Source organism: Apis laboriosa, unplaced genomic scaffold (genome assembly GCF_014066325.1).
Source record: "Apis laboriosa isolate Shangri-la unplaced genomic scaffold, ASM1406632v1 scaffold105_cov147, whole genome shotgun sequence".
NCBI lineage: Eukaryota > Metazoa > Arthropoda > Insecta > Hymenoptera > Apidae > Apis > Apis laboriosa.
This window is the reverse complement of record NW_025220714.1, coordinates 1300932-1312032: the sequence shown is the minus strand read 5'-3', so window position 1 is coordinate 1312032 and position 11101 is coordinate 1300932. Positions and strand designations below refer to the sequence as shown.

Genomic DNA, 11101 nt, shown 5'->3' with positions numbered 1-11101 from the left:
TAATAGAATACATATCAGAATGATAGTATCGTTTTAATTTCGCAAAATTTGGAAATTAAAGATTTATTTTATTTATCGTTTTTTTAATAATCATTCGAAATTAAAAAAGTTAAAACAAAAGAATTTCAGGTATTTTCGTTTAATTTATTTAAATTATTCAATATATTTAATTTATCGAGTGAATTGACATGTTGGTCTATGCATTGAAAACAATATTTTACATTTATCATATTTTTATTCTCATATTATTTTTTTAATAAATTTAATAATAAATAAAATTAAAAAAATATATTATTCAATTTTACTTTCAAACTACTATTTATAGATGATAATATTCTACACGGTAAGTAGAACTCTTTAAATTAATTAAAAACTAAAAAACGGGATTAATTAAATTCTATTAATTAAATTCTATTAATTAAAATGAAAAAGCAGTTCAAAAAACTAGAGTTAATATAATGATTTATTTAATCTTCTATATTCATAACTAAATCTATACTTACATATATAATTGCTGTATTTTCTCTATTATAATTGCAATATATAAGTATTTATGTATATATACATATGCATACAGTATGTAAATGACAGGTTGCTTTCTTGACGTCATGTTCCTAGTGTAAAGGAGATATTTTCTTTGCAGCTGTCAACGGTATGATTCTTTGTACAAATATTATTTCCATGTATCCTAATGTAAGAAAAGTAATGTGATTTTTGTAATTTCTTTGTTGGAATACTTATTAATAATATTTTAATGAAAATTTAAAACGAAGAAATTATTTACTCGATTATTGACATTTATTATGCTATTTCTTAACCTATAAAACATGTTGGAAAACATTGCATAGTGTACCTGATTTTTAATATTAATAAAATTAAAGTAAAATTTTGTTACAACTTATATCATAATATTTAAAAATGGCTGACAAATTGAAATATCTTAGGTAAGTAAAATTTTTGTATGCTTTTTTATCTATATACTTTTTATTCAATATTTCTTTTTTCTGATTATACATACATATTATATTACACTGTAACTTTTTATCTTACTTATATTTCACATTTAAATGATGAATTAAAAATTTAATATCAAATTAAAGATATGCGCTTGTATATAATATTTGATCAATTTGATCAATTTATTTATTGTTTATATTTTATTATAAATAATTTTAATAATAAAATAAAATTATTTATCGTGTATTTAGAATATATTTTGTTACATGGAATGTGGCAACAAAATATCCAGAACAAAGTTTGAATAAACTCCTTGATCTCAATAATATTAACAATTCAAGAACATTAGCTGATTTATATTTTATTGGGTATATATATTTTTTTTATATAAATATATATATATATATATATTATATATAAAATACATACATAATTAATGTTATAAATTATATATATTAGATTACAAGAAGTTAAAGCTCAACCACAAAATATGGTAATGGATATATTCTTTGAAGATCCATGGACTAAATCTTTCAGGTATAAACATAAAAATGAAAAATATTAATACAATAAGTTTAATTGTATATGTAAATTAGTAATTAATTTCTGAAAACTATTAATTATTATGTTAATATGTTCTTTTCTCTTTAGAAAAGAATTTTATTATTTAAAATTTTTGTAGAGAAGTGTTAAAGAAGTATGATTATGTAAAAATACGTACACAGCGTTTACAGGGTCTTGTTCTAAATATTTTTTGCTTAAGAAAACATATCACACATTTGAGATCGATAGAAACTCAATATACACGAACAGGATGTGGAGGCATGTGGGTAAGACAAAATTTTTCATAAATATTTTATGATTCCATGAAATTATTTTTTAATTTTTTTTAATAAAAAAAAATATATTATTTATAGGGAAACAAAGGTGCAGTGAGTATAAGATTAAATATATATGGAATTAACATGTGTGTAGTAAATACACACTTGACACCACATGATCATTTATTGGCAGATAGAATTGTGGATTATAATACAATACTTACAAATCATAGCTTTAGTAATCCAGATACTTCAAGAATATTATTCCATGAGTAAGTAATTATTTTTTTGAATTGATAATTTAATTTGAAAATAAATTAATTTTCTATAAATGTAAGTAGTATAGTATTTTCTATAAATATTTACAGTAATTTATTTATTTATGTCAATTATACAATTATATTATTATTATTATTTCTATATATATATATATATAGTTACGTATTTTGGATTGGAGATTTAAATTTTCGATTACATGGAGAAGATTTAACTGCCACAGAGATTGACTTATTGGTTAAAAAAAATCAATTAACAACCTTGTTAACTAAAGATCAATTGAAGATGGTAATGGAAAAAGGAGAAGCTTTTGCTGAATTGAATGAAAGTGCTATTACATTCCCTCCTACTTATAAATATGAATTTGCATCTCAAGAATTTGATCTTAAGTAATGTGTATTTTATTATTATATTTTTATATTTTTATATTTATATTATTTTTTTTTTTTTAAACTAAAAATTTTTCTTTTTTCATGTTAGACGTCGACCATCATGGACTGATAGAATTTTGTACAGAGTAAATGCAAATATTTATGATGATATTAAATTAAATGTCATTCAGCATAATTATAAAAGTCATTCCAATTATATACAATCAGATCACAAACCTGTTACTGGTGAATTTGACATTATTGTAAGATTTTATGGATCATAAAAATCATTAATAATAATAATAATTAATACAAAATTTTGATGAAATTTAATTAAAATTAATTATGATAAAAATTATTAATACAAAGATTTATATTATATTTACAGATCAGACCATGTATAGAAGATCATGGTGTAGAATTTCAACCGGTGTCATCTTGGTTTATAGATGAAGAAAATTCAGTGTCATATAAATTATTGGGAGATGCAAGACCTGCTAGTGGTGATTGGGTAGGTTTATTTCCCAATGAATTTTCCAGTTTAGATGAATATATTGTTTATGAATATGTGGGCCGAGGTAAGATATTATAATTTTTTTATACTTCTTTAAATATATCAATTATTTTACTTTATTTATATTTTCATATTAAATACATCACAATTATTTTATCGAATTTATAATAAAAATTTATATTAGGTAAATCATCGCCAATTCCTTTTGAACCTCATTCGATTATTGAACGAATTTATTTTAATGATACGGCTCTCCGAGCACCCGGAATGTATCGTTTGGTTTATGTTGCTCAGCGAGGAAATCTTTTGGGAATTTTAGGTGTTAGCCCACCTTTTCCAGGCCATCATAGACCTATCTGATAAATTTTAATTAGTTTTTCAATTAGTTTATGCGTCATAATCACCAATAATAATCACCAGTGATAATTACTTAATATATAATTGTGACACTTTATGTATGTTCAAAAATTATCAAATTCATACGAATAGTTTCACCGAGTGATTGAATATTATTTTATTCAAATGATTTGTCTTTTGAGCTTTATAATTTTGTTATTTTCTTATAATAGTTATTTTTAAAAGATTAGAATATTACTTTACATTTATGCAACATATACATTAAATGAACTTTAAAAAATATTAATGATTTAAATTGCTTATAATATATCTTTATTTGTTTTATAAAAATAAATAAAGATAATTGTAAAGAAAAAAATTGAATATCTTCGAAAGTATTATCTTTTAACAGTATGTTATTTGATCTTATGAACATTGATATATATGAAATATATATACATTGAAGATAAGTCAGATATCTCTTTTCAAGATATCTGATATTTGAAATTATATATCGATTTTATTATAGTAAGCTTTTAATGTGTTTACTATTATTTTTCAAACAAATTTAATATTATATTCCATATATTAATTTTTTATTCTCTTATCTTAATTATCTTGTAATTATAATAATGAATTAAATTATTATATGTTTCATAAAATGCATAGTGACTAAAAAAACAAGTTATAAAAAGCAAATTTTATTTAAATTTTTTGTACAAATTTATTTTACTTATATTAAAATGATAATTTTTGTTAGTCATCATTATTATAAAATCATTATTAGAATCAGAAAATCAGTTTGAAAACTTTTGCACATTTGATATGTTATGATTATGTATATGTGTAGTTATGTATAAATGTAAATTTTCTTGAAATTATGATCAAATATTTAAAATGAAAAAAAATTACCAAGTATATAAATATATTATTCGGTAAATAATTTTCAATAATAATTTCTTTTAAACAATTAAATAATTTAATTAATAAAAAAAACTATATTTTTGTAATAAATTTTTGAAAATTACTCCTTACTTTATCACATAATTTAATATTTTTATATATAAAATGATGTGTAAAAATTTTGTTGAATTTGTATTTACTGAATAATGCAATAGCAAAAATACGCATAAATGTGAAGAATACTCTCTAAATGATACAATGTAACTTGTACAACGTTAATGTTCAAAAATTACTTTAGGTACCTGGTTTGGGTTATTAATTATTACCCAAAAGCATTAATGCTTAATTATTTTACATCACAGAGCTTATAACGAGTATGCCAATATTATTTTGCGTACTTAATGTTCGAAAAAGCACTCGTAGATAATAATCAATATTTATTATTTTGTTAAGAAATTTTTCGTTTCGATCGGTAAAATATTGTAATAATTGTGGCAATGGATTTGGTTATACAAATCCACACTATTTTATTTTTATATAATACTTTAGAAACAGAAATAAAACAAACAAATGTACACTGTAGTATCAAAAGATACAAATAAATATTTTTCATTGGTCAAAAAGTTTCTCAAATATCATTTATGATTTTATGTTGAAATAAATATATTGAAATGATATCTATTCCTAATACAAAAACGAGAATACTTAAAATGATAATAATTAATACAAGAATATTTAATATTAATATAATACATAAAATAAATAATATACTTCTTTTTTAATTACAAAGATAAATATTAATTAAACTGTTTTAAAACAGTTTTAAAACAATATTTATTTAAAAAATGATAGATACATAAATAAATGAAATTGATATATGATACTGAATATCTTTAACTAACAATAACGTGTTATCTTATATTTAAAAATTATTAAAAAGTTTTTAATCTCAGATTTTAATGTATATGGATATTCCATATATATATAACTTATTTGGTTTCTTATTGTTATGTAATCAGTATACATACAATTTACATACACTACTAAAACAAGTTGCAAATGTTTTTATATAAATTCATCTCAAAAATAAATTATATATTTTATCAAATCTCTCTTTCATTAATTTATATAATTTGTTTTTGAATAATAAAATCTAACAATGAAATCTAAATATACATATATATATACTTATACATAATCTATAATATCTAGTTTTCATTAATATAAAATTATTCTTGTATTCATAACACATAATCAAGTTCTTTTAAATAAATTATAAATCACATTGCTTATTTGAAATCAAGATGATATACAAAATAAATTGTTATACATAATGTTAATGAAATATATATTGTTCATATGATGTGAGATAACTAATTTCTTCTAACTCGTTAATTAATAAATAATAAGTCGATAAGTCTTGTTTAAAATAAATACGTAAAAATTATCAATTTTTCCATATTTGACTAATTCAATACTTTATAAATAAGTTATACTAAAATTGTACATCTCTTCAAGGAACTTTCAAGCATTCTCGGCAGTTGATTTGTAATCCTTTTATGATGTTTCAACAAATTTGAGAAAGGATCGAAAAATAAATTATTTTTAAACAATAATCATATCTATCTAGGCACAGGATCACCATTCATCATCTGAAGCAAACCCAATTCCATGCTTCCAATTTCTCGTTCTGGTATTTCATTAATACCTCGAAATTTTTGTATTCTATTCCATATAAAGTCCCTCGGTGGCCTTCGTAGTACGAACAAACCAAAAATAAGAACACCTTGAAGAGCGTTTACAAGGTCGAAGGAGGACCAGTCGAAAGAATCTCCATTGATGTACCAGGATATTAATTCCATCGACCAATTGAGGCCCATCAAGAAGAAAATTAGCATGCAGACAAATGCGGTTCTCATTAAATATCGAAGAGTTCTTCGATCGTCTTGATCCGATGGTTCGTTTCTCCTAAGACGTCTCAAATCAAGATCCCTTTGATATTTAGTCAATTTGATGAAAGTTAAAATAAAAAGAATCACATTCCCAAGAAGAAGTAATCCAATTGGTATATAAAAGTATGGTATCGCTTTGTCTTCAGCTACAAATTCAAGAATAATAATTTTAAAAATTTTCATTTAACAATGGTATGTTTGTTTTAATATTTTACTGAATATTATTTTATCATTTATATGTATTTCAAGATTAATATGATTAATAATAATTCTGTGAAATTTTTTTTTATGGATATCGATAGAGGTTAAATTGAAATCAAAAGAATTTCTTGAAAATATCATAGAAATAAAAATAAAAACGACAACTAGAATCCTTATTATATTATTCAATAAATTATATACCATTTACTCAAAATGTTTCGTGTTAATCTGAAATGAAATTCAAATATTTAATTTACCTTTGAACGAACAACTTTCCTTGCCGAAATTCTTCACGTAAGTCGCAGGTATCATCGGATTAAGATCCATGATTATTGAGACGAGGATAAGTATCACCGAGGGACCCCAACACCATAAAGAATACCAAAAAAATAACGTTCTTGATTCCGTCCTTTCGCAGATTTCCCGACAGTATCCTCTGTTCCTACATTTACCGACGTAGAAACGCACTAATAACCACATTTCAATGCACATCGCATTTAGCCAGAAGAAGCAGGCGATGAAAGAAAATTGGATAATGAATGCTGGAAAATTCAATCGCATTGTTGATCTTAAATTCTAAAAAACGACATTGAACTTTGCTATATCATTCTACTTCATAATATTCCACTGGATTAATTACATTGTGTACGGTAACAATAGAATATAATTTCATTCATTTGAACTCGTTAAAGAATATATTATGACTTATATAACTAGAATTTATATAATGCGTATTATTGTTTCTTTTCACTATTTAGGATTTTTTTCACTATTTAGGATTTAAATAATAAGAAATTTAAGTTCAGATACAATTCTGTCGTAACAATATCTGATAATTTCAGATAAAGTACTTAAGAATTTTTTTTCGTGTAAGTAATTTTATCTATATTTAACGATTATATGACTTATTAGATATCAAATATATCATCTTACCTATATTTATACAAGTTTGGTTCGACAATTCTATATTCCATAATTGTATGATTACTAACATGACGAAAGCAAGAGCCAAACATCCGCAATAACGACACACTGCTTTTCCATATACGTCTCTCAACTCTGGTGTGATGGAATACGCAGTGATTGTAAGAATTAAGAATGGTACGGATATTAAAAGGCCACAAGCGTAGATCGTAATTCGAGAGTCTGCCGTTATTATTACGCGATCTAAAACAATTTCGTTAATGTTAATACGCAAATTAACACGTGAATTTTATTAACAATATATATGTATATGTATTTTAGAATTCACCTTCAGGAAAACACACAAAAGTGTTGATTCCCATCTCTGGAATAATTTCTATACAGTAATCGATTCCAGGTTGCAATATTTTTGGATCGTGTTCGGGTGCAAATATCGAACCATTCGTTAATAATAAATGAAAATCTTGCTCGTCTTCGCTTGAATTTAAAATATACCTGAAGAATAATGCAAAATTTTATTTTTTTTCAAATTATATCCTCCTAATGTATGCTTAATAGTTTCAGCGCAAAACTGCATTCTTAGAAATATAGAGGATAGATTAAGATAATATTTGAAATTAATTGCAATCATTATTTGCATTTGAATTATAAAAGATTGTTATTTATCCTTGAATACAAAACTTGAATATAAAGAATGCACGATATTACGATACAATAGATTTGAGAATTACTTTTTCTTTTTGACATTTGAAAGCAAGAGAAAGAACATGGAAGATTTGATTATTTATATTCAATTTTACGATATTCAAATAAAAGTTGAGTAAAATTAATATTAATTTAACTCTGAAGTATGTACGTAATAATTTGAATATTTTGTACTCACTTTTTGTATTTACAGGGATTTCCAATAATCGCGACAAATGGACTTCGAACCTTACCGGGAACCAGATAACCAGAATCATTAAAATCATGGAAAATAGGAGAGAAATTTTCGATAATGAAGGAATCCATAACTGTGCAAACCGCTTGGCCAGTTACGTTTATTGTAAAAACTTCGCCTACCGGGCAACATTTTCCAACCACAGGTAAATTTTTGTACTCGTCGAGTGTTGTTGTCTTGTTTTCCTGTAGGATAAAATCGAAGGCCGTTTTTACGCATGTCTAAAGTACAAATCGATCTAAAAATTTATCTTATCGATATCAAAGGAATTCCCTATCCAACCACGAAAATTTCATTGATAAAATAATATAATGCAACGTAATGTAATACAAAATTTTACAAGAGTTTAAGTAAACATTTATAATTAATGATTTTACATTTCAATGGAATGAATTATTAATCTTATTATGTAGATTATTATGTAATACTATTTAGAAGTGTTTATCAATTTTTTCATTTATCATTCACAATGTGAAAAAATTCAGAAAACTTTATCCAATTATTCCCATTATTTAAATGGATATTGCATGCATGAATATTGATTTAAGATTTTCAAAGTTGATCTTTAACTTTGTGAAGTAACTTCATGAAAACAAATTTTAATGAATGAAACATTTTCTCAACATTTTTTCCAACAAATCACGAACTTCGTTATATCTATATCCAAGATACTTTCCATTATCAATCTTAAACTATGACTTTATAAGATTCTTTTATAATTTCAATTTTTATTGCGTAACTTTCAAGCAATTTGAGAAATTGATACGTTTGCATTATGTCTTATCATATTTAAAGATTATCTTTGAATGAGTTAATACTTACCAAAGGAATCGAATGAATGATCGGCGGTTCATCTATGCGAGCAGCGCAAATCGTCAATTCGAAAAAAAAAATCTGCAATAACACTAAAAATTTTTTCACAGTTCCAGACATTTTTTTCTTTCTTTCGATTCTATTTCTGCAAACACTGACGTAAAAAACGTTTTACAACGTTGCTTAAATATTTATGTAAAACAGATTCTTTTCCAAAATTTTCCAAATTTTTTCCTTGCCTAATGCCACTCTACTAGTTACAGATTTTTTCAATCTCAGTCTAATTTCTTCTTCCTTTCTCGTTAGTGAAAATAACTTTGCCCGATTAAAGAAATTTTATATGCAGCCAGAGAGAAATAGAAAATTCGAAATATTCTTCTGGTTAATAACATTCTTTATATATTTCTTCTAATACATATATATATATATCTTCTTATATATTTCTTCTATGACTCTTGATTCTGACTGTATTTTTTTTTATATTTTTCACAGGATGACTTTCTCCAAATACTTGATTGAAATTATTCAAATCGAAACAAAATGCTTGGTTAAAGAGTCAAAGACAGATTTCAGAGAGGTTATTACAGAGTTATTATTTCCAAGATATTACACACGCATTTCTATTAGTTTATACAACTCCTCCTTCTCTCTGATTATTTTCTCACTTTTCGATCAAATACTGAACTATAAGGAAAATAATAAGGTTAAGATTGGCACGAGTATTAACTTCGACAGAACAACGTTTCTCTTCTTCTTCGTCTATGCGTCTATTTCGTCGAACAGCAAAATCATTTCGGTATATTTAACTAAAGAAAACTAGTAATCTTTCCTGTCTTAATAATTCGTCAATTGTATCGTGCTTGAAATTTCGCAGTCTTTCGAACGAGATCTGGAATAACAAATAACCTTATTTTATTTGTAAATAACCTTATTTAATCGTGGTTATTTAATCAATAATCAATCATAATCGCGACGTAACTTTCAAGAAGCATTTATCGATTATGCTAATTAATGAATTAATATTGTAAGATGCGACAAAGGAATAACCGAAAAATTAGTCATCTATCGAATGTAACGAAACTCGGTAAAAACCCGATGAATTGATAGCTCGTAGAAAAGATACCTTAAGCGTCATATTAAAATGACATTGAGTGTAATAAAAATGAATGATCCTGGATCCGTTATTTCAAAGAAGAAAAAACCGAATCTTTGATAGAAATAATAATAAGATGATTATATAAGAAAGGATCAAAAAATTATATTCGTCGTCGCGAATTGTATCTTCATTATAATTATAAAATTGTGTATCGAATCGTAATTATTATATCATACCTGTTCCTTCACACTGCTAAGATATATCCACTTGGGAAAAAAAAATTGATTACAATACATTCGTATTGAAATTACATAACTTTTATCTCACTCTTGCCAATTATCATTTGATTAACCCGTGAAAAAAGACGACAAATTCTAACAACACGATTCGCGCGTAACAACAATATTCACTTTCGATTTCGATCGAATTGAAATTAAATCGTTCGGGTTGATGATAATTTTTCTTTTTTCGATTTTTGTCGTAACGTATTATGCTAATGCGATTATTCTTCTGTCAATTAATATTATTTAAATTTATTGAATCACGTAATTGTATGTATGTATATATATATGTATATATCTGTCGAAATCCACGTGGTTCACCCATCGATGTCCGCCAGCGCACTGGCCGTACTCCTCGAGGCACAAGGCCTTTATTTATCAGTGCACGATTACTCGTACGATGCATCATACTTACATTCTTAGATCGAGTAGACAGGTGTTGTAATTACACATCGGATGGATCATTCAAAAAAGGGAATGAAAAGAGTTTCTTCTTTATCGAATTATATATCGTAGGTTAGTTACGTTCAACGCGTAATCCATCCCATATATCGATCGTTTCAATTTTCATGATTTTATAGGTTAAAAAGAGAATATAGGTTAACAAGAAAAATAAAATATTTTAATACACGTATTGTTATATTATATATATAAAATGATTAATGTACTTACATAAATTGTTTAAAAGATAAATATCTGCTTGGATTAATCCACTT

The 11101-nt window shown here is 24.8% G+C and overlaps 2 protein-coding genes across 2 annotated transcripts; one reads left to right on the top strand and one right to left on the bottom strand.

Moving 5' to 3' along the window:
• Positions 1-486: 486 nt before the first annotated feature.
• Positions 487-3533, top strand: LOC122720533 (inositol polyphosphate 5-phosphatase K-like). Its single transcript, XM_043947304.1, has 9 exons — positions 487-944; positions 1209-1325; positions 1417-1494; positions 1640-1787; positions 1875-2050; positions 2216-2443; positions 2535-2688; positions 2814-3003; positions 3124-3533. Exons 1-9 carry the CDS (start codon positions 919-921, stop codon positions 3297-3299), a joined length of 1293 nt encoding a protein of 430 aa, XP_043803239.1. The 5' UTR covers positions 487-918; the 3' UTR covers positions 3300-3533.
• Positions 3534-5471: 1938 nt separating this feature from the next.
• Positions 5472-10880, bottom strand: LOC122720308 (G-protein coupled receptor Mth2-like). Its single transcript, XM_043946931.1, has 7 exons — positions 10341-10880; positions 9018-9897; positions 8139-8380; positions 7584-7750; positions 7265-7498; positions 6589-6873; positions 5472-6276 (listed from the first exon to the last, which is right to left on the bottom strand). Exons 2-7 carry the CDS (start codon positions 9126-9128, stop codon positions 5801-5803), a joined length of 1515 nt encoding a protein of 504 aa, XP_043802866.1. The 5' UTR covers positions 9129-9897; positions 10341-10880; the 3' UTR covers positions 5472-5800.
• Positions 10881-11101: the final 221 nt, after the last annotated feature.

Bases quoted from the DNA above. Each gene is read 5' to 3' on its own strand.
- LOC122720533 (XM_043947304.1), top strand. From the start codon at position 919: ATGGCTGACAAATTGAAATATCTTAG. The intron at 1,495-1,639 runs GTATAAACATAA...AAATTTTTGTAG, and splicing joins CCATGGACTAAATCTTTCAG to AGAAGTGTTAAAGAAGTATG. The intron at 3,004-3,123 runs GTAAGATATTAT...AATTTATATTAG, and splicing joins TTATGAATATGTGGGCCGAG to GTAAATCATCGCCAATTCCT.
- LOC122720308 (XM_043946931.1), bottom strand. From the start codon at position 9,128: ATGTCTGGAACTGTGAAAAAATTTTTAGTGTTATTGCAGATTTTTTTT. The intron at 8,381-9,017 runs GTAAGTATTAAC...TTTATCCTACAG, and splicing joins TCATTCATTCGATTCCTTTG to GAAAACAAGACAACAACACT. The intron at 6,277-6,588 runs GTAAATTAAATA...TTGAATTTGTAG, and splicing joins GGAAAGTTGTTCGTTCAAAG to CTGAAGACAAAGCGATACCA.